The sequence below is a fragment of the Euphorbia lathyris genome, chromosome 6 (assembly GCF_963576675.1).
Source record: "Euphorbia lathyris chromosome 6, ddEupLath1.1, whole genome shotgun sequence".
Lineage (NCBI taxonomy): Eukaryota > Viridiplantae > Streptophyta > Magnoliopsida > Malpighiales > Euphorbiaceae > Euphorbia > Euphorbia lathyris.
Window position 1 is genome coordinate 19329398 of NC_088915.1, and position 20962 is coordinate 19350359.

Sequence of the window (20962 nt, forward strand, 5' to 3'; positions counted from 1 at the left end):
TTAATATGGCCAGTTTGATGGCACTAAAAGCATGTAATGGTCTTTGAGCTGTCCTTTCTGTATTTGCTGTCGCTTGAGTCAGCCTTATACTTATCAAACTTTTTGTAAGGCTTTTTAGAATATTTGTCGTTCTTCCTGAACAGCCTTTTCATCTTCCTTGTGAACATAGCCATCTCCTCATCATCAGTTGAACTCCCGTCAGTGGAGTCAGCTTTCATGACAAGTGACTTCTGCTTCTTGTCATCAGATTTTTCCTTCACCTCAAAGTTTTTCATGGATATCTCATGGGTCAGCAATGAACCGATGAGTTCGTCATATTTGTAGGTGGTTAAATCCTGAGCTTCCTCAACTGCTGTCTTCTTTGCTTGCCAGTCCTTCGAAAGACTCCTGAGTATCTTTTTGACTTGTTCTTCCTCAGTGAAGATTTTCCCAAGTCTCTTGAGCTCATTTATGATGTTGGTGAATCTTGCGTTCATGTCTGAAATGCCCTCATCATTGTTCATCTCGAATAACTCGTACAGTCTCATCTGCTGATTCGCCTTGGATTCTTTTACTTTATTTGTTCCCTCGTAGGTGACTTCCAGCTTTTTCCAGATCTCTTGTGCCGACTCGCAACCTGAGATTTTGTTATATTCTGCAGCATCGAGCGCACAGTGAAGCATATTGATAGCCGAAGCATGGTTTTGAAGCTTCTTAAGATCATCCTCTGTCCATTTGGCCTCAGCTTTTATAACTGTTTGGCCAGCCACAACCTCGACAGGTACAAACGGGCCTTGGACTATGGATAGCCAGGCACTCATGTTTGTAGCCTGAATGAAGTTTTTCATCCTATTCTTCCAGAAGGTATAGTTTGACCCGAAGAATAGGGGAGGCCTAGTAATGGACAGCCCTTCAGGCAGTATTTGAGTTGTTTGGTTTTCAGGGAGAAACCGAGTGCTGTTTTTGCCCATGGTAGGGATCAGCTCAAGGTTGTTAGACCTTTTAAAGTGAGCTTTTAAGCTCTGATACCACTTGTTGGTCCCTTATTTAGTTGCAAGTATAGTTCCAAGGGGGGGGGGGTTAGGAACTATTTAAACTTTTTTTTCTCCAATTTAGGCAGACTTCTTTTTCTAAAGAAAGTTTGAACAGCGGCGCTGAGTGAACAGTAAGGTACTGGCTTAGTCAACAGGTGACTAGGTCAGTTTCTTAGCTTGAGTCAGGAGATAGCACTTAGAGTCTATTCCTGAGCTCAAACGTTCAACGCGCACAACTCAACTTGACCTCTTTACTTGGTCAGTTTTGATTATTTAAAGCAAGCAATATAAATAAGGAGTTAAGGTAAGAAATACTTCACTCAGCAGATTTATCCAGGTTCGGCTTCTTCTAAGCCTACGTCCTATCCCTGGAACACGTTCCGAGATTTCAAATACTCTACTGAGCTCTTTAAAGGTAGAGCCTCAAACCTTTTACAATATCAGCAATTGAGTATGACAAGAGTACCTTCCTCTATACTTCTACTCAATCCTAATCTCTCCGCTGAGTACTTAAAACCGAGTACTCAGCCTCTCATTTCTATCTCTAGAAATGATAAGTGTTTTGTCCTAATACAAAGATGTGCTAAGACACTTTAGACGATTTACAATCACTCTAGACTTTTACACAGATATGAGAAATGCAGTGTAAGAATTTTTCTTTGCTTCTTGCTTGCAGAACTTGTAGAGATTTGGTCAGCGTAATGGCTTGATCAAGTTCTGTATTTTGTGAAGCTTGTGATGGCACTATTTATAGAGACGTCTGGGTCATCGGTCATTTCGAATTTCGAAATAACCGTTGGAGGGAAACGACTATGTGTCATTGTCATCCTGACTTGTACAGAGCTCTCGGCCAATCACAATCGTGTATCTTCTGTCCTCGGTCAGCTCAGCAGATGGTCTCTCCTTTTATGGTAAAGTCAACTGGACAGCATACTGTGTCGTCTGAACTTTGCCAAAAGAGGAAACACTTTGTCTGGAAGTTTTCCTTTGCCAGCTGCTGTCTTGTACGCTTTGTCGAGACTACTCAGCAGCTTCATTGTGAAGTTGTTCCTAAAGGTCTTCTAGATCCTTCCGTTTGCTGAGTTGCGTTTTTGTTCAAAACGGCAACGTCTTGACATATGCGGGCCGAGTGTACTGAGTTGTTTGACTTGGGCCTTGGCTTCCGTATTGGGCTTGGGCCTTCCAATCCTTATGACTTATAACATTTATACTCAACATTGAACAAACACATTAGTAGAATAAATCAAAGCATTTAAACTTAGTGTGTTTAGAATATGTATTTTAATTTATACTTAAACAATTTTGTCAAATCAAAATTATGTGGAAAGGTGTTTCAACAAGATGGACCAGTGTATTAGCCACCCGTGGAAAAAGCAAAAATATCCGCTCTGGATAAAACATCCCTCCATTGCTCCTTTTGCAGAAACAGGTCCAGTAATCTCTCCACATGCAGATGCATTGGTAGTAACAATGGCGATTCAAGGATGGGAGATAAAATAAAGCGAGTAAAGACACGGGCAGTTCTCGCAATGTCATCACCAAAGGTGCATTCGCCAAACTAAAGGTTGATCCGATCCAAATAGAAACAACCATTGTTGACATCATTGGAGTGACGGGTCACACTATCCAGACCAAGGGCCAGAGGTTGCAGCCCTAATTTCCATCCATCGTTTGACAATGTACATTCCCACCAGCAAAGGAGGAGTAATGATTAGTGGGAACCAAAAGGTGGCTAAAGAGACTTATACTCGGCGTCACTATCAATCCGCCCACAATCCAAAGAGGACGAATGTGAGAAATATTAACTTGTCACTACAGCTTTGGGCGACACAGAAACGCTCCTTATTGTTGATGGAAAGCGGGTGCGGATCGCCAAAGGATTAAAACTTGAGATCAAAGAGGATGTTAAAAAAGTTCTCATTGAGTCTGAAAGCGTATTTACATAGGAGAATGAGATCCCCACAGGAGTAAGCCCAGATGTGATTACTCATAAGTTAAACATCATTGAGGATGCGGTTCTAGTTGCTCAGAAAAGACGGAACCATGGGCCTAAAAATCAGTATTTTTACATATTCTTATATGTGCATTAAACTGTTATAGTATCCTATATTTTATAATTTATTCTTTCTCGCCATACTTCTTATATTCATTTGCCTAGCTTTTAGTGCTGATATACGCCCAGTGGCTGGCGAATGAAAAGTTCCACAGGTGGATCAATTACCTCAAAGATCGGACAATTGATCCCATCACGGGCGGATCCCCTTTCCATAAAGATAAGAAGCACAGACCCTCAGGAGCTTTCAAATGAGCTCAACTCTTTCCTCAAAGACATGAAAAGGATTGACCACCATCAAAAGCGGGTTAAAATCGTCTCAAACATGAGATCATTACACCCTCAACTTTCTCCTCAAAGATAGGAGAACACTCTCATGGGCGGATCCATCTTTAGATGATCACCATTCGAGAAAGAGTTAAAACATTCCTTGGACGCAAGGACTTTACACTCTCTCACTCCCTTCCCAAAGAAGGGTTCGCAATTCCTACGGGCGGATCGTTTCACCTCAAAGATAGGTAGCAAGTTGATCCCCTAGGCAGCTTTACTTCCTCTAGAAGGAATAGAACAGCTTTAAACCTTCACAAAGGTTCGCACAACGGAGTATGGCTGGCCACCTACTCCATATTAAATCCTACAAACTTATATATTTACTTACGCAAACGTAAAAGTAAATGGAGACCATAAGGATTAAAACAATTGTACTTAAGTTTTACAAACAATCGGACAATAATCTCAGCGGCGGATCGATCTACCTCAAAGATAGGAAACAATTGATCGTCGTTAGAGACAGAGTTAAAACATTTCTCAGACGTGAGAACTTTACACTCTCAAATACTCTTCCCAAAGAAGAGTCTCAAGACCTGGCGGCAGATCGATTCACCTCAAAGATAGGAAGCAAATCGATCGCCTAAGGCAGCTTAACTTCCTCACCAGGAATAAAAGCTTCTAACCTTCACAAAGGTTCACACATTGGGGTACGGCTGGCCACCTACCCTAAACAATCGGAGAAATCCTAAACCAGATTCTAAAAAGTTACTTGCTAAAAGATATAATGCATTAGTAAAAATAATTCTGGAAAGAAAAGGGTTCATCCAACAATGAAGCCTCGTCTTCATCCAAGTAATGAAGTAATGAAGCCTCGTCTTCATCTCCAATTCATGAAGCCTCGTCTTCATCCAATCAATGAAGCCTCGTCTTCATCCAATTAATGAAGCCTCGTTTTCATCAAAGTAATGATTCCGCATCTTCATCATAGAAATAACAAAGTCTCGCCTCCACAAAATGAACAAAAGAAGTCCCTAAGGCGAATCATAATCCTATGCGGTAGGAATAAATGGTCCAATAAAGGGCGGGTTATTCCCTTTCTAAAGGGAATATAACTCTCAAGAAGCCCCTAGAGGATAACGATGGATACAGTTGGCCACCTATCCACAAGGAATCAAAAGCCCCAAAACGTGCATCATATCCATATATGATCCCACATAGGGCGGATCTTGTTCATAAGATCCCGAATAAGGAAGCCCCAAAAGGCGCATCATTTCCATATATGATCCCCCATCTAGGGCGGGTCCACTTTCCTCCAAGATAGAAAAATAAAACACCATTTAGACAGCCCTAAAGAGCTTTTTATACCTTTAGGGGGAGCTTCTGATAACAACCCAAATTATTCTTGAATAAGGAATAAAGGAAAATAAATAGAAATAATGGCAAACCATTATTTCTTCTAAAAGAGATATTTATGCATGATTAATGTGGAATCAATGATAATTAATGCAGGGGTGAATATGCAAATAATGAGGAAAAGGAAGGAGTTTCTAGCATTATGCCACACCACGTAGACCATGGCGAGATACGCCATAACGAGATACGCCCGATGAGAGCGAGTAATGGAGACCCGCCATTGTTCTCAAGGAGAGCGTACATACGCCTTGACGGATCCAAGAATACCAAAAGACGCCTTTATTACCATCCATGAATGGGAATAAATACAATTAAATGCCAATTAATAGCCATTAAAGGGGAATAAATACTTGACTGTTCGAATACCTCAACTCTGAGGGTTTTAATGATAAATGCTGGGATTAATGGAGAATTCATAGCAATCAAAGATGAGTAATGGCACAACTCTTCACCTGCTTCCCCATTAATGCTGAAGGTTACAAAAACCTATATAAATACCCCAGCTTCCTAGGATCAAAGGTACACTTACTGATTCTCTACTTTTGTGCTTACAGTTTATTCTCAGAAATATTACTGACTTTGGCATCGGAGTGTCCCCGGCCGATCCCAACGGCGCCTCACAGGGAAGTGCTCCGATCAAGGATTTTTCCACAAGTTATCAAATGTGTAATATAATAGTTAAATAATTGATAATATTCCTATCCGATTATTATTATTATTAAATTTTGGCTTAATGCTTCTTCAGTTCCCTTAACTTATCTAAATTGGTCATTTTACCCCTTCAACTCATCGAATGTCCTATTTACCTCCTTAACTCCATAAAAATTGTATTTCTCACCCCCTTAACTTGTCAAAATTTATCATTTTACCCCTTCTCAACTCATCGAATATCCTATTTACCTCCTTAACTCCATAAAAGTAGTATTTCTCACCACTTATGATCCTATTTACCCTCTTAACTCCATAAAAATGGTATTTCTTATCCCTTTATAGTAGTCAAAAAAGTTGAAAAGAGAAAGAACGAATAAAAAATACAAATAACAAGAACATTAATATAAACAAGTTAAATACATTATATGTAGGGATAATGTACCAAAGTAGGCCTATGATTTTTGGGGAAGTATCAATTTAGGTTCCACTTACAAAATAGCATAAATATAGGTTTAACGTTTAAAAAAGGTTATCAATTTAGGCTTCGATAACGGATTGTAAGGGGTGAAAAATACTACTTTTATGGAATTAAGGGGGAAAATAGAACATTCTATGAGTTGGGGGATAAATAGACAAGTTGAGGGGGTGAGAAATACCATTTTTACGGAGTTAAGGGGGTAAATAGGACATTCAATGAGTTGATGGGATAAAATGATCAACTTGAACAAGTTAAAGGGGCTGAGAAAGCATTAAGCCTTAAATTTTTTTTTTGATGGAATTATTATTATTATTATTGAAAGAAGTATGATGGGCAGATATGTAGGCACTAATTTAGGGATTATTCGGCGAGGATGAGGTCCATCTTTTGAGATGATCATACAAAAGAGAGTCCCCATGTGAGCCCTCCAATTACATCATCATCCCTCAAATTCGTTTCTTTCTCCCTCTATTATCCATAACTTGATCATTACTCTCCAATCAATTTAGGCGTACCCACGAAACAAATATTACTCGAAAACCGTGGGAATCTAAACCGATGGAGGCGAAAAATCATAGTTACTCAAGTGAGACATTTTGGACCTGCATGTTTCACTTGATGTTTGCTGCTACTATTAGTAGTTTACTGAAAAATAGTAGATATTAGTTGATTTTTCTGTAAAAAGCAGTTGCGTTGAATTTTTATCAAATATTTTTTCTATCTTATGTTTAGACTTAAAAGGTAAAAAGCAGTTCCGAAAATTTAAAACAAAACGGTCACTTTGTCTCTAAAGCCGAAACAGAAATAAAAACGGACACAGTCTGGAACGGTAGAAATTGCCCATAATACTTATTGAGGTAACCCAATTGAACGCTTACTATCAACAACCATATATAGTTGATATGCTCTATTTGATGTAGGACTTAATTGATTCTCCGGCCTATCAAATAAAATCAAGGATTGTAAGTGAAATGGTCGTATATGATAAGTGGGATAAATAACAAATTTACAAGGGAAATGCGATTTAACCTAACGTATAAAATTATGTAAATTTAATTTTAATATTTTCACGTAAGACCAATTTTAGTTTCACGTTATCGAAAATTAGAAAAAATTATTTGACTGGTATTTAACTGTCACTTCAGACCTTCTAAATATCAATTAAATCTAAGAAATTTAGTATATTACTAACAAAATTATATATTTTTTTTTGTTAAAATGCGAAAAACTAAATCTGCTATGTATGAAATTACTTCAATTGATCGATAAATTTGGTTGGAAGGCCCTATGTGATAAGTTAAATAACAACCAAACTAGTCTTTTTAAATTTTTGATAGCGTATGAAATCAGTTAGGGGACTAACAAAGAACACATAAAAGCTCTGAAATATTGTTCTCGGGCACTAGAACGAAACCCTTCCTTACCGCTCATGCTATCCGAGACCAATTAGCTGATTTGGATTTGTGAATCAGAGACTGAATCTTAATATACCTCATATAACAATACATTTTTTTCTTACCAAGAGATATATTGGGAACTGTGGAATTTTGATACTGAAAATATTTTTTTTGAGATTGAGACTGATTATTTTGTTCTCGATGAACTAGAAAGTTCTTTTTATAATTCTCTGCGTCTAGCATTGGGTAGACCTCATGTAATAATTGTCCTAGCTTTACCCTATCTTTTGTTCCATTTCTTATCTTTTGTTCCATTTCTTTTGGAACAATCGCAAACACTTTTTTAATTATGGATCTACAACGAGAAACTCAATACGTTTATGGCCTTGTCTTGTAAAGAGACCTTTAAGATCTTCTAAAATATCTTTTATACTATCTCACAATGTTCTGAATCCAGCTCATGCACCTCTTTAATGGGCGAATACGCGGTCTCTAAAGAATGAAAACCAACTATGTAGCATCTAAATTGAGAATTTGAGCTTTGAAATGAAAGAAAATTCCAAATCAGCTTTGCCACGAACAAAGAAGCTAAACTGTTGAAAGACCTATAAATGCCACATCTTCAACAGCAACGGCTGCACATACCTCTGATGAATAATAGATTCCAGGATGATTTCTCTTAAAAACAACATAAAATTTAACTTGTTTCTTTGAGTTATCCTTCTCCATTATTATGATTCTTTCTAGTCTTCTTCTAATTTTTTATGCGTCATGGAATAAACATGTGTTGCCACATACTAATATAAATGAGGGATAATAAAATTTAAATTCAAAATTTGTTTGAAAACTCGAGAAACTAACATGTTTCACGACAGTCTAAACCCAACTCATATTTTTTTATTGGTGAGTGAACAATCCGAAACTTGGTGAATTCTAACCCTGATCAAAGTTAAAAACCCTATGAAATGACCACATTATCCTTCATTAAAGGGTGTTGTTATACTTAGCCTAGATTTTCCACATTTAGCCTAGAGAAATGACGAAACTGCCATTTCTTGCTTTGGGGAACCAAAATTCTATTTTTTTCTCTATACGGAACGCGGACGTGTGAACATCACGCCTCATCACGTGGTGAGGCGTATGACTTATATGCCTCACCACGTGGTGAGGCGTGTTGCTTATATGCCTCACCACGTGGTGATGCGTATGATTGATACCCCTCATCATATGGTGAGGCATATAAGCAACACGCCTCACCATGTGGTGAGGCATATTGTTCATATGTCCCGACATTGAAAAATTGATTTTTTAAAAATCATTCGATTTTACTGTAAACAACCGTAAATAAAACATATTTTCAAACGAAATAACGTACCATTAGTCCTTTCCCGTGGCCGCTCCTCTCTCGATCCATATTTTTCTTTACCAAATTAGTCCGGATTAGATTTTAGAGAGTTTTGGGTTTTTGAGAGGATTTGAGAAGATTAGTGAATTTGTTGAAATGACAGTTTCGCCTTTTCACGAAGCTAAGCGTAGGAATTTGTGGCTAAGGGTCCGTTTGTTTTATCTGCTGTTTGCTGTTACTGTTTGCTGTTTCCTGTTACGGTTTGCTGTTTGCTGTTTGAAAAGGCTGCTGTTCCAAAAAACAGGGATTCCCTGCTTTTATAAAAAGCTACTTTTCGGCTCCAAAAGGCAAACAGAAGATGTCTAACCAAACACCTTAAACTCTCCTTTTCAAAGTGAAAAGACAAACAGGAGGTGGAAAAGCAGCTACTTAGTAATCCCATCATTAAATTATACCAGATGACTATTTTAACCCTATTAGCATTTCCGTGAATTGAATCACATAAGCATAACACTTTTATAACTAGAAAAGAAAGGGGAATACTAACAGAAACAGAAAGAGACAAGGACCAACAACGACACAACCACCACAAAACGACAGTCCCAAAAACAAACGTAGAAAACTCAATCATCACTTTTCTCTCTCATCCCAATGCAAAACTGCAAAACTCCATTAATGCCTTCTCACATGCTTCACAGTGTCTTTCAAAACAAAAATTAATAAAATAATACAATAACCCCAAAACCCAGTTACCCATACTTCATAAAAATTTCCTTCCCACATTCACATTCTGTTCATAAAAAAAATAACTTTACAGCAGAAGACCCAAATCACCCAATAGAATCCAAACAACTTTTTTACAGATCAGAACCACTTAAATGAGTAGTGTGGAGCAGAAAAGCACAAAAAGTTGAAACTTTTACTCATAAAAATATATTCTTTTCTTCAATCCAATCCTACCCTATCCTATCCCAATACTCCTTCTTGTACCTATTTCTCTGTTTCTGTTTCTCTGTGTTTTGAAGGGTTCTTTAATGGCTTCTCTTCAAGACATTGGGGTTTCAGCATTCATAAACATAGTGGGTGCTTTTGCATTCTTGCTGGCTTTTGCTGTGTTGAGAATTCAGCCCATAAATGACAGAGTTTACTTTCCTAAATGGTATATCAATGGAGGAAGAAGTAGCCCTAAAAGGAGGGGGAATTTTGTGGGTAAATTTGTTAATCTCAATATCATGACTTACTTCACTTTCTTAAATTGGATGCCTCAGGCCATGAAAATGAGTGAAGCTCAGATTATAAATCATGCTGGTCTTGATTCTGCTATTTTTCTCAGGATTTACACTCTTGGGTACTCCTTTTATTCCTCTTACCTTCTTCTTTGTTCTTGTGAATATTCAATGAAATTGTGATTTTGAATTCTTGTTTCTTTTCTTTTCTTTTGTTTGGCATTTTGTTATTGTAAAATAAAGTTCTAAACTTTGGAGGCAGAACATGGAATCTGAATTCTATTAAAGATATGCAATTACTGATTTTGAGCCTTAGGATATGCTGACTTAAATGCTTTGATTTTTCTGTTCTCAATTGATAACTTTTGCCTATTTTACTCTTGGGGCTTTTCCCCTCCATCTTTTTGGGCAAACATCAAAAGGGTTTTTGTCAATTTTTTACTCCTTGTTTGTTGCGTTGAATTCATGATCATGAATGTTGTTTAGCATTTTTTCTTCTAAGAACTAGTACAAAGGTCTTTGATGAACTTGAAATCATAGTCCTACACAGATAATTGAAAGGCTTCATACCTCAGGGTTGTTTGAACTTGGCCCAAAAAATCTAAATAGCCCTGAATTTGCTTAAAGTGACATGTTTAATCCCTAGCACTGGCAAAGTAAGAGGAGATTTGGGAATATTGAAGTGTGTATCACTTTTAAGCAAGTTCGGAGGCCAATAGGTCATGTTTAAGCAAGTTCCAGTTGCCAATAGGCCACTTTAAGTAAGTTTAAGAGTCAATAGGCCATTTTAAGCAAGTCCATGTGTTAATGAGACATCTCCAAATAAGGTTCTAATTGAACCGAGCCGACCTTTGGCCTCGTCTCGTTAGAAAATTGGCGAGCTCGAGCTCAACATCTTGTTCGTGAGGTGCTCCCAAGCTTGTTTACGAGCTTTGCTCGTGAGCAGCTCATTAATTTGTTCATGAACTTCGTTCGTGAACAACTCATTGATTATGTTGATTGATTATGTTTATTTGAAATTGCTTTAACACAAAAGTACATAGTTGTGAAACCTATAAACTAAAGTTTACACAAAACTACGTTGTTTTACTTTTCTGTCTTTATAGAAATACTATTATTAAAAGTATAATCAAACCAAGAGTGTTCATGAACATTATAATTGAGTTTGTTCATAAATTTGTTCACAAACCTATAACCGAGCCTGCTTGTGAGCTTTCGAGCCGAGTTTTACGGTAAACGAGCCGAACATGGTCGAGCTTTTATCGAGCCGCTCATGAGAGGCTTGACTCATATACAGCCCTATCTCCAAAGTTCAAAGGGCCAATCGGGTTTTTGGATCAAGTTTTGGGGCCATGGTATTCATGATCCTTAAGTCATCAGTTTGCTGCCATGTTTCTTGGACCTCCACATGTTCAAATGGCTAGGTTAAATATGCATATAGTAGGCACACCATTTAATTTGACAATTGTTCTTAAATGGTGATATCTTTGATAACAAGATGTGGATTGATTCTACTCTTTGCTTCAAATGTGATGTTTAATTATGTTTTTTTAGCCACTAATTAAGCTTTTTTTTGTCATTCATGTGCAGTTTGAAGATTTTTGTGCCTATAACAATCCTGGCACTCCTAATTCTTATCCCAGTCAATGTATCAAGTGGAACACTGTTCTTTCTAAGGAAGGAATTGGTTGTGAGTGACATTGATAAGCTTTCAATATCAAATGTGCGCCCCGAATCCATAAGGTAATAAACATGCTTCACTTGAACCTTTCTTTCAGATTTTTATTTCCGTTGTCGGCTGTAAGTATTTTAAGTCGTCTGAAGAACTATTGTTGTCAATTTCAGATTTTTTATTCATATAGCTTTGGAGTACTTGTTCACTGTGTGGATTTGCTTCATGCTCTACAAGGAATATGATAACATAGCATCAATGAGACTGCGTTTCTTGGCTTCGCAAGGCAGGCGTGCTGAACAGTTCACGGTAAGCTGGAAGCTAATATTTCTTATGAACCCAAAAACTTACATTACGGAAAGATGATGATGATGCACATCATAAGCAGATAAAATCAATAAGGCAAGGATGAATCCTTTAAAGTTCCCAGAAAACGTAATCAGGACACTTTGTCTATGCTGATATTATGCGTATATAAATCCTGCAGGTAGTAGTGAGGAATGTGCCTTATGTTTCTGGTCGCGCACTTTCAGATACTGTGGATCAATTTTTCAAAACTAATCACCCAAATACGTATCTTTGTCAACAGGTAACACAGTTTCATAATGATCTACACATTGAGTATTAGTTTTTCTTTACCTTTCACATGGATTCTACAATGGCTATATGATTTCGTGGTGATAATCCGATTTTTATTTGTATTTTCAGGCAGTTTATAATGCAAATAAGTTTGCAAAACTTGTAAGGAAAAGAGACAGGCTTCAAAATTGGCTGGACTATAACCAGCTTAAGTTTGAAAGGCACCCGGATAAGAGGCCGACCCGAAAGGTAACTTTTGTTTTTCAAAAATACATGTTTGCCAAAGTTATCTGATTATTAACTACATAATGCCATACATTTAGATCATGTACTTCAAAATATAGACCCTTTATTAAGTGATCGGACGGAGCATTTTTAGCTTAATTATATTTTATGCTATACAATTGGGGGTACTATTTTGTGATCTCCTACTAATTGTGATTGAATTACAAAAAAAAAAAAAAATGTATAAACTGATGAAAGATTGATGATCTTAAGTGCTTCTATACCAGATAGGATTCTTGGGACTATGGGGCGAAAGAGTTGACTCGATCGACTACTACAAACATCAAATGCAGGACTTTGAAAAAAGAGTAAGTGATAATTACCATTTCATATTCAAATGTATGAGTGTTTCTTGTACTTATCTGTCATTATTCTGTATTTTATATCTATGTTGCACGGACACGAAAACAGATATGGACATGGACACCAGAAACGTTATTTTTGAAACATAACCTTCATAAAATAGAATTCAAACAAAAATAGACACTAAACGTGGAAACACTACTAAAGAGAAGTGTCCGTGCAACATAGGTTTATATCCTTATTTGGACTTGGTTTTGCTTGTGTGAGAATTGTTGATATCAGAAGTATTCTAAGTCATGTGCTTACTGAGTTTATCGAACATCCTTTATTACAGATGACTTTGGAGCGCGAGAAAATCCTCAAAGATACAAAATCTATGTTGCCAGTGGCTTTTATTTCATTTAATTCGCGTTGGGGAGCTGCTGTTTGTGCACAGACCCAGCAAAGCAAGAATCCAACATTTTGGTTGACAAATTGGGCCCCGGAACCTCGTGATATATATTGGCGTAATTTGGCTATACCATTTGTTTCATTGACCATTAGGAAGCTTATAATATCCATATCCGTGTTTGCTTTGGTGTTCTTCTACTTGATACCCATTGCTTTCGTGCAATCACTCGCAAATTTAGAGGGTCTCGAAAGAGTTGCTCCTTTCTTAAGACCAGTTATAGAGCTGTAAGTATACTCATCATGTTCTTTACTTTGTGCATTTCATAGTTCACATCATATGTACGAGCTTTGAGTGTCGAGATTTCGATAAAGGATCTGATTTCCTTTTGTTGTATCTATCTGCTGGTGACTAGTGAATTATGTGTTCCTCTATGTAGCCAAATTGGTCGAACCACGCAAAGTTTTTTGTGTTCTTGATTGCATTTTTTTTTCTCAATTTCACATTCACAAACGAACTAATCAACACCAATCCATAATGCAGTTTTATTGGTCATGAATTTCTGATTTTGAGTTCTATATGAATTGATTTGTGCAGGAAATTCATCAAGTCATTCCTACAGGGTTTCCTTCCCGGTCTAGCTCTTAAAATCTTTTTGCACTTTCTACCGGCACTTCTGATGATAATGTCGAAAATAGAGGGATACATTGCGGTTTCAGCTCTAGAACGTAGAACAGCAGCTAAATACTACTATTTTATGCTGGTGAATGTGTTTTTGGGAAGCATTATTACCGGAACAGCGTTTGAGCAGCTCGATTCGTTCCTTCACCAATCACCAACTCAGTAATATTCTTTATCCTATGGTTTCTGTTATGTTATCTTCACATCTCATAAATCTGTTACGTTGATTAAGTTTTGATGAAATAGCAAATTGAATTTTGAGCTTCTTGATTTTTCGGGAAGCAAACGAATAACACATTCATATTGTCAAAAAAGAACCAAACTCTGTATGCTAATGCACCATATGTAACTATGTTGTAGGATTCCAAGAACAATTGGAGTTTCGATACCAATGAAGGCTACGTTTTTCATTACGTATATAATGGTGGACGGGTGGGCTGGTATTGCCAGTGAGATCCTCCGGCTTAAACCATTGGTCATATTCCATCTTAAGAACATGTTTTTGGTAAAAACGGATAGAGATAGAGAAAGGGCTATGAACCCGGGAAGTGTTGACTTCCCCGAGACCCTCCCTACTCTGCAGCTCTACTTCCTTTTGGGCATCGTTTATGCAGTCATTACTCCGATCCTACTTCCCTTTATACTAGTATTCTTTGCTTTTGCATACTTGGTTTACCGCCATCAGGTTCGTTTGTTTATGCTGCTTGAATTCATGTTTATGATGCTATTATGCGGTTTCTGTGAATTTGTATCTTACGCCTGTTTATCGAAGCAGATAATAAACGTCTACAATCAGCAATACGAGAGTGCTGGTGCGTTTTGGCCGCATTTCCATAGCCGTGTAATAGCAAGCTTGTTGATATCCCAGCTGCTATTATTGGGTTTACTGAGCACGAAAAAAGCTGCTAAGTCGACTCCTTTGCTCGTTATCTTGCCTGTATTGACCTTGTATTTCCACAAGTACTGCAAGCATCGTTTCGAGCCTGCATTTCGAAAGTATCCTCTCGAGGTACGTACATTGTGCCACACTTTCTAGTTTGATAGACTACAGTTATGAAGTTGTGATAAAACGTTCCTTTCCTCTTGTACCGAACAGGAAGCCATGGCGAAAGATATAGCAGACCGGACCTCAGAACCTGAGCTGAACTTAAAAGCAGATTTAGCTGATGCTTACTTGCACCCGATATTCCATTCATTCGAGGAAGAAGAGCTCGTTGAAGTGCAATCGGAGAAGGACAAACATCAATCCGACGTTACTAGTGAACTTAGCTCCCCGTCTCCACCCCATCAAACATCTACGCATTCTTCCCAACCACATCAATATCATCCTCCTCCTCCGGAACACGTATATTATCCTTCTTCTCCGCCGCAACATGTCTATGTTCCATCCTCGCCACCTCGTTATATGTATTATCCATCCTCCCCGCCCCGATATGCATATAACTATGACAATGAGCCTTGAAAAATTAGAGAGGTATTAATCTGTGGAGAAGAAATGCTAACCTTTTGTAAGTTTCAAACCAGCTCTAGCTAATAGTGTTGTAAATTATGAGTTGTGTATTTTGTTGTGATACATAATGGTTGTGCAGCTAATTTCAAAAAAACGTTTCATTTCTTTGAAGATGGTTGAGATCAAATTTATTTTTCTTTTTAAAGCGCATAGGTTTATCGAGTTGGTTTTGATTTTACATACGATTGATTTGCACAACAAGACGGGATGATTTTTTCATAGATTGCCTGGCATGCTTTATTGAGAAAGAATATGGCATCTACAAAGTTAAAAGAGCCGGTCAGTGGGCGAATACATGATTGGTCCGTTGGGGGTTTAATTTTATACGAACGTGCATAATTTTTTTAAATTGAACTTGTTCAAATTTTTTCCTATATATACATGTTATCATCTGAGTTATCCAGAACAAAATTTTACACACTAATGTAAAGCATTTTAACTATAAAAGTAAGGTCGAATCGTTTTGAACAAACTTATAAATTTATCGCCTATTCTATATTAATCATGGTTGATTTTGTAATTAAATATAAAATCAACAAGTTAATTAACCACTCAAAATCTTCTAATTAATATGGACGAAAACCATCCATAATAGGATTAGTTTCAATGGCTGGGGCCAAAACCATCATTGGTAGGTGGTTTCAGCAGTCAGGCCCCCTTGTCTCTGTCACCGGAGCCGGTTATGTTGTTTGATTTATTTGTTTTTTCAATGTGTATGAATTATTTACTTATGTATACATATATTATGGATAAAAAACATAATTAATAAAATATAAAGATTTGGATAAACTAAATAACTTAAATTATACTCATGTTCATTGAATTTTACTCATTTTTATAGTATGATCATTAATTTTCAAAATGTTATATAAAAGCTAAAAGTTATTCAATTTTACACTTTCTAATATCATGCCCACTAAATTTTAATTAACGTCTCAAAATGACTGTTAACGATTTTAAAATGGAAAATTTCAAGAATTAAAGTTGTTTAGAATGACATTTACCATGAAGCTATATTTTTTATTTTCTAAAATCACCATTTCTCGAGATTTCTCTCTAAAAATTCACTTTCAAACAACACTTAAGTGACTTTAAGATGAAATTTTGAAGAATTAAAGGTTTTTAGGATATCATCAACTCTTGAAATTGTTTATTTTGAGATCGTCAATGGTCATTTTGAGACATTGATTAAAGTTTAGTGGTCATAATAATAGAAATTGTAAAATTGAATAACTTTTATGTTATGTTTTGAAGTTTAATCTTCATACCATAAAAATAAATAAAGTTCAGTGATGTAGGTGTAATTTATTCAACTTAAAAATAAAAATGTTTGAACTTTTTTTAAGTTTTATATTGGGGAATCAAAATTTTCGGACGCGAATATCATTTGCAATATGGTGTAAAAAGTTCAATGCAATTTTACATGATTAACAGCAACGACAGAAGACCAATATTCAATCTGGTTGATTGGGGATCAGAACAGTGAGTATAGGTATAATTTCTAGAAAAAATCAGTAGAAAGACGGGTGAAATGCAATCTAAATGCAACTATTTTTCAAGCCTCCTATCGTTTTGATATATGAGTGTTGTTCTACGTAATCAATGAATGTCAGTTTCTAGCTTGTTATATGACTTGATATCGTCCAAACTGGTTGAAGCGTTGGCGTTACGAGACGATATCGCTTGGACATCTTCTTTAGGCTACTACAATATCGAATTTGAAATTGACGCAAAAGGAATGGTGGATAGTTAATATTCGAGCCACAAAGATCTTATGGAGTATGGTGGAGTAGTTTAAGATATAAAGAAACTTCTTTTGATCCAAAAAAAAAACTTCTTTAAAGTGACCTGATTTGTTCGATGTGTTTGGTTCTCGATTAGTGAACAAAACTATTTATCAAAGTTAGCTCGTGATTCTTGTTCCAATATTAATCATTTTATTGCCTTTTGTATTCCTAGTTTTTTTAAAAATGTTTTATGTAAGGATGTTGATGTTTAATTCTAATAAAATGCTCTAAACTATAAAGCATAGACCAACCCTAGCCGCCTAACCTCCGCACTTTGGCCGCCGCCGCCTTCCAAGAGCTCTGTTCTCCGCCCGACGACTATGTGAGCATCGGAGTTCTCTTCAATCCAAAATACAGGTACAACACGGATGTGTCCTCTATCCCCCATGGACCTCCACAAACGAAGCCTAAAACTTATGCAGGCGTTGTCTCTAAGGTTTCGGAAGTCACCCCATCATCAGTTGCGACTGTATCGGAGGTCGGAGGCATCAGAACAGTCAAGATCTCACATGAAGCATATGAGCGCCGAGTTGCGATTTGTGCTAGCTCACTTATCGGTCAGCTTGTATTGAGCAAGGGGGATTCTCCGTGGAAAGTTGCTGACCTAAAGCAGCAACTCACCAAGATTTTGGGGCTTGCAGAGCCTTGGAGGCTAATTTCGATTGGCAAGGCGTATTTTCATGTTAATTTGGGATCATAGATTACTAAGGCACATATTCTTGCTCATGGAGTTGTCAACACAAAACCAGGAACCTTCAGACTTCAACCTTGGGTCCCGGATTTTGATCCTCTCACTGAAAAACCACTCACGCTCAGGTATGGGTCCGACTCTATTCTTTGCCTTGGGAATATTGGGATGCCCAGATTTTAGCTGACATCGCTAAAGGTATTGGTGGCCTATTGCGACTGGATGCGGCTACTATTGACGGAGATTTTGGACATTACGCTAGGCTTCTCCTAGATGTGGATTTGGCTACTGAATTGCCTATCAAGTTGGGAATGAGTGACAGGGCAAGCAACTGTGGATCGATGTTGTGTATGAGAGGCTGCCCAGTTTCTGCCGTGTCTGTTCTTGCATCGGGCATATGGCCTACGACTGTAAACGAAATAGGAAGCCCACTCTTGAGAAGAAGATAGTTAATGAGAAAAAGAAATCTCAATCAGAGTCTAATCATCCAAAGGATGCTGGCGCACCAGTACATAAGCCCTCTGATTGCAATATGGGCGCTGATATTCCAGTTCCTGGTATCACAACTCGTATAATTTTGGATTTGCAAGGGCCTACCTTGTTGGAGGCTGCGACGCCTATGACTGAATCTCCACAGGATGGCACGATGGAGGATAGTCCGCAGCTCGGAGAGGATGGCCGGTCATATTCATCCCCAGATAGACCGTCATCGCTTGGTAATGCCAACGTCCAGCTTTCGCCTACCTCTTCATGGGCTGACCAAGTGGAGGAAGAGGAAGAGGAGGAGGAGGGGAAATGGAAAACAGTGGTCTCCAAAAAGAACAGAAGTAGTGACAAAGCTATTGATCCACCGTCTCGAGCTTCGCAGCAAAAGCCCAAAAGGGTCAATAAAATCCCTCTGCGATTTAAATGAATCCGCTGTACTGGAATTACAGAGGTATCCTGAATCTGGATACTCAAAGGTACCTTGCTAACCTATGCTTTTTACATAAACCGGATTTGCTTTGCCTGGCGGAGCCAATGGTTGCATTTTCATCTATTCAGTCTTCTTTTTGGTTGAGATTGGGTTTTACTCTTGTCGGTTCTAATCAGAAAGACCGGCCATCTCTTTGGGTGTTTAGTTCAACTCGTTTTGTCAACTCTGTAGCTGTTGAACTCTGTCATGATCAGTTGGTTTTGTTGCAAGTTCAGATTATGAATATTTCCCTTTTTGTCTGTTTCGTTTATGGAAGTAGTTGGGCAAACCGTCGGAATTCCCTTTATCAGTGTATTCTTGAGCAGCAGGCTCGCCTCTCAGGGTGCTGGGTCATCTTAGGAGATTTTAACGCCATACTTGGCTCGCATGAAAAATCCAGCAGAGCGCCTGTGGGACGGCCTTGCAGGGAATTTTGTTCCTTTATTAATGATGGGAATCTTATTGATGGGCTGACCCAAGGTCAATTCTTTACCTGGTGTAACGGTCGTACTGGCTTGGCTAGGGTTGAGAGTCGGCTTGACAGAGCCCTGGTATCGATGGATTTTGCTGAACAATGTGACACATTTAGCACCACTGTTCTCACTAGACACCATTCGGACCATTGCCCCTTACTGTTTCGCTGCCTTAACACGCACTCTAGGGTCACGAGATTCCGTTTTCAGTTGATGTGGGTGGAACACCCTAGACTACACGATGTTGTTGAACAATTCTGGAATGGTGCTCATCCACGGCTCCCTCCGCTGCAGCTCCTTAGCTATAAGCTAAAAATATTGCGGCCTGTCCTCCGTAAGTGGAACAGGGAGGTTTTTGGTTTACTAGATAACAATATTGCCTTGGCATGGCACATGCTTCATTGGCAAATGTTCAATCTCAGATAGCAGACCAGGGTTTTTCTGACACATTGCAGCAGCAGGAAATTGAGGCACACACGCAGCTAGACATCGAACTGCATAAAAAAGAAATTTATTACAGAGAGAGAAGCAGGGTTAAGTGGTTGGGTGAAGGAGATCGTAACACTACTTTCTTCCACCGGATGGCCACTGTACGTCGTGCCTCTTCCAGTATCTCGGCACTGCAAATTGATGGGGATATGGTAACTGATGCCGCAGCCATCACGGAACACATCAATCGCTTTTATGCAGGTTTATTCTGCAGCGAAGAGGCTGCTCCCAGGGACTATACGCCTATTTTTGAAGTAGTCCCTAGGCTTGTTTCGGAGGAGGACAATGACTCTTTAATTGTTTGTCCGAACTCGTCTGAGATAAAAACTGCAGTTTTTGAAATGGATAAAAGCAGCGCGCCGGGACCGGACGGGTTTACAGGTTGTTTTTTTCAAGCTTACTGGGATACTGTTGGCTCGGATACTTGCCGTATGGTTGAGGCCTTTTTCAAATCTGGGAGTATGCTGCCAGGCGCTAATTCCAGCATCATGGCATTAGTTCCTAAAATCGCCAATGCTTTGACAATTGATCAGTTTCGTCCAATTGCTATGAGTAATTTTCTGTTATAAAATCGTTGCTAAGATCCTGGCGGAACGACTAGCCCGAATAGCAAGGAAAATTGTCTCTATTAATCAGTTTGGGTTCATTCCGGGAAGAAGTATTTGTTGAAACACCTTTCCACAAGATTTTGATTTGACAAAATCATCCATGATTAAGAGGCAATTAAATTTAAATGCTTTGATTTAATTGTACTAATGTGTTTGTTCAATATTGAGTGCAAATATATATATATAAAGTTAGACAGGTCAAAAGTCAGCATAAGCCAAAAACTGAGTGGAACGGAACTCAGCATGAAAGAATAGAAGCTGAGTGAAGTAGAACTCAGCATCAGAAGCTCCCTTCAAAGTTGTCAGAACGAAGCTGACCAAATTAGAAGACTCTTTCAGAATTGAATAAACAGAACGGAGCTGACTAAGAAGGAACTCAGCATGGAAGTTGAACATTCGAAGATAACGAATGAAGCTGAGTGACAGTCAGGACAGCATGAAAGATTCGTTCACTAAAGGACAAAGTCTGCCAATCTTCTGCACCAATAATTGAAGTCTCGAAAATACACAGAAGACTAATTCCAAGAAACATGGGTCAATGGATTATTGGTAAAAGACAGCTGGCACAAAAAGACAAGTCTGATGCAAGAAGACAAAACCTGACGCCTGAAGAAAACAAAGGAAGGGAATGGCGGAACAGTCTGAAGCTGACCAGAAGCTGTCTGCTAAAAGAGCCGTTTTGGACTTAACGGCCAAAT

The 20962-nt window shown here is 38.1% G+C and overlaps 1 protein-coding gene across 1 annotated transcript; it reads left to right on the top strand.

The window, feature by feature from the left end:
* The first annotated feature begins 9326 nt into the window (after positions 1–9326).
* On the top strand, positions 9327–15369 carry LOC136232978 (CSC1-like protein At1g32090). The gene is made up of 11 exons (XM_066022471.1): positions 9327–9968; positions 11437–11589; positions 11692–11827; positions 12006–12107; positions 12227–12346; positions 12610–12690; positions 13020–13360; positions 13671–13916; positions 14115–14439; positions 14530–14763; positions 14851–15369. Exons 1-11 carry the CDS (start codon positions 9655–9657, stop codon positions 15214–15216), a joined length of 2418 nt encoding a protein of 805 aa, XP_065878543.1. The 5' UTR covers positions 9327–9654; the 3' UTR covers positions 15217–15369.
* Positions 15370–20962: the final 5593 nt, after the last annotated feature.

Excerpts from the sequence above, each read along its gene's own strand:
- LOC136232978 (XM_066022471.1), top strand. The coding sequence starts at position 9,655 with ATGGCTTCTCTTCAAGACATTGGGGTTTCAGCATTCATAAACATAGTG. Across the intron at positions 12,108-12,226 it reads ATACGTATCTTTGTCAACAG|GCAGTTTATAATGCAAATAA; the intron begins GTAACACAGTTT and ends TTGTATTTTCAG. Across the intron at positions 12,691-13,019 it reads TGCAGGACTTTGAAAAAAGA|ATGACTTTGGAGCGCGAGAA; the intron begins GTAAGTGATAAT and ends CCTTTATTACAG.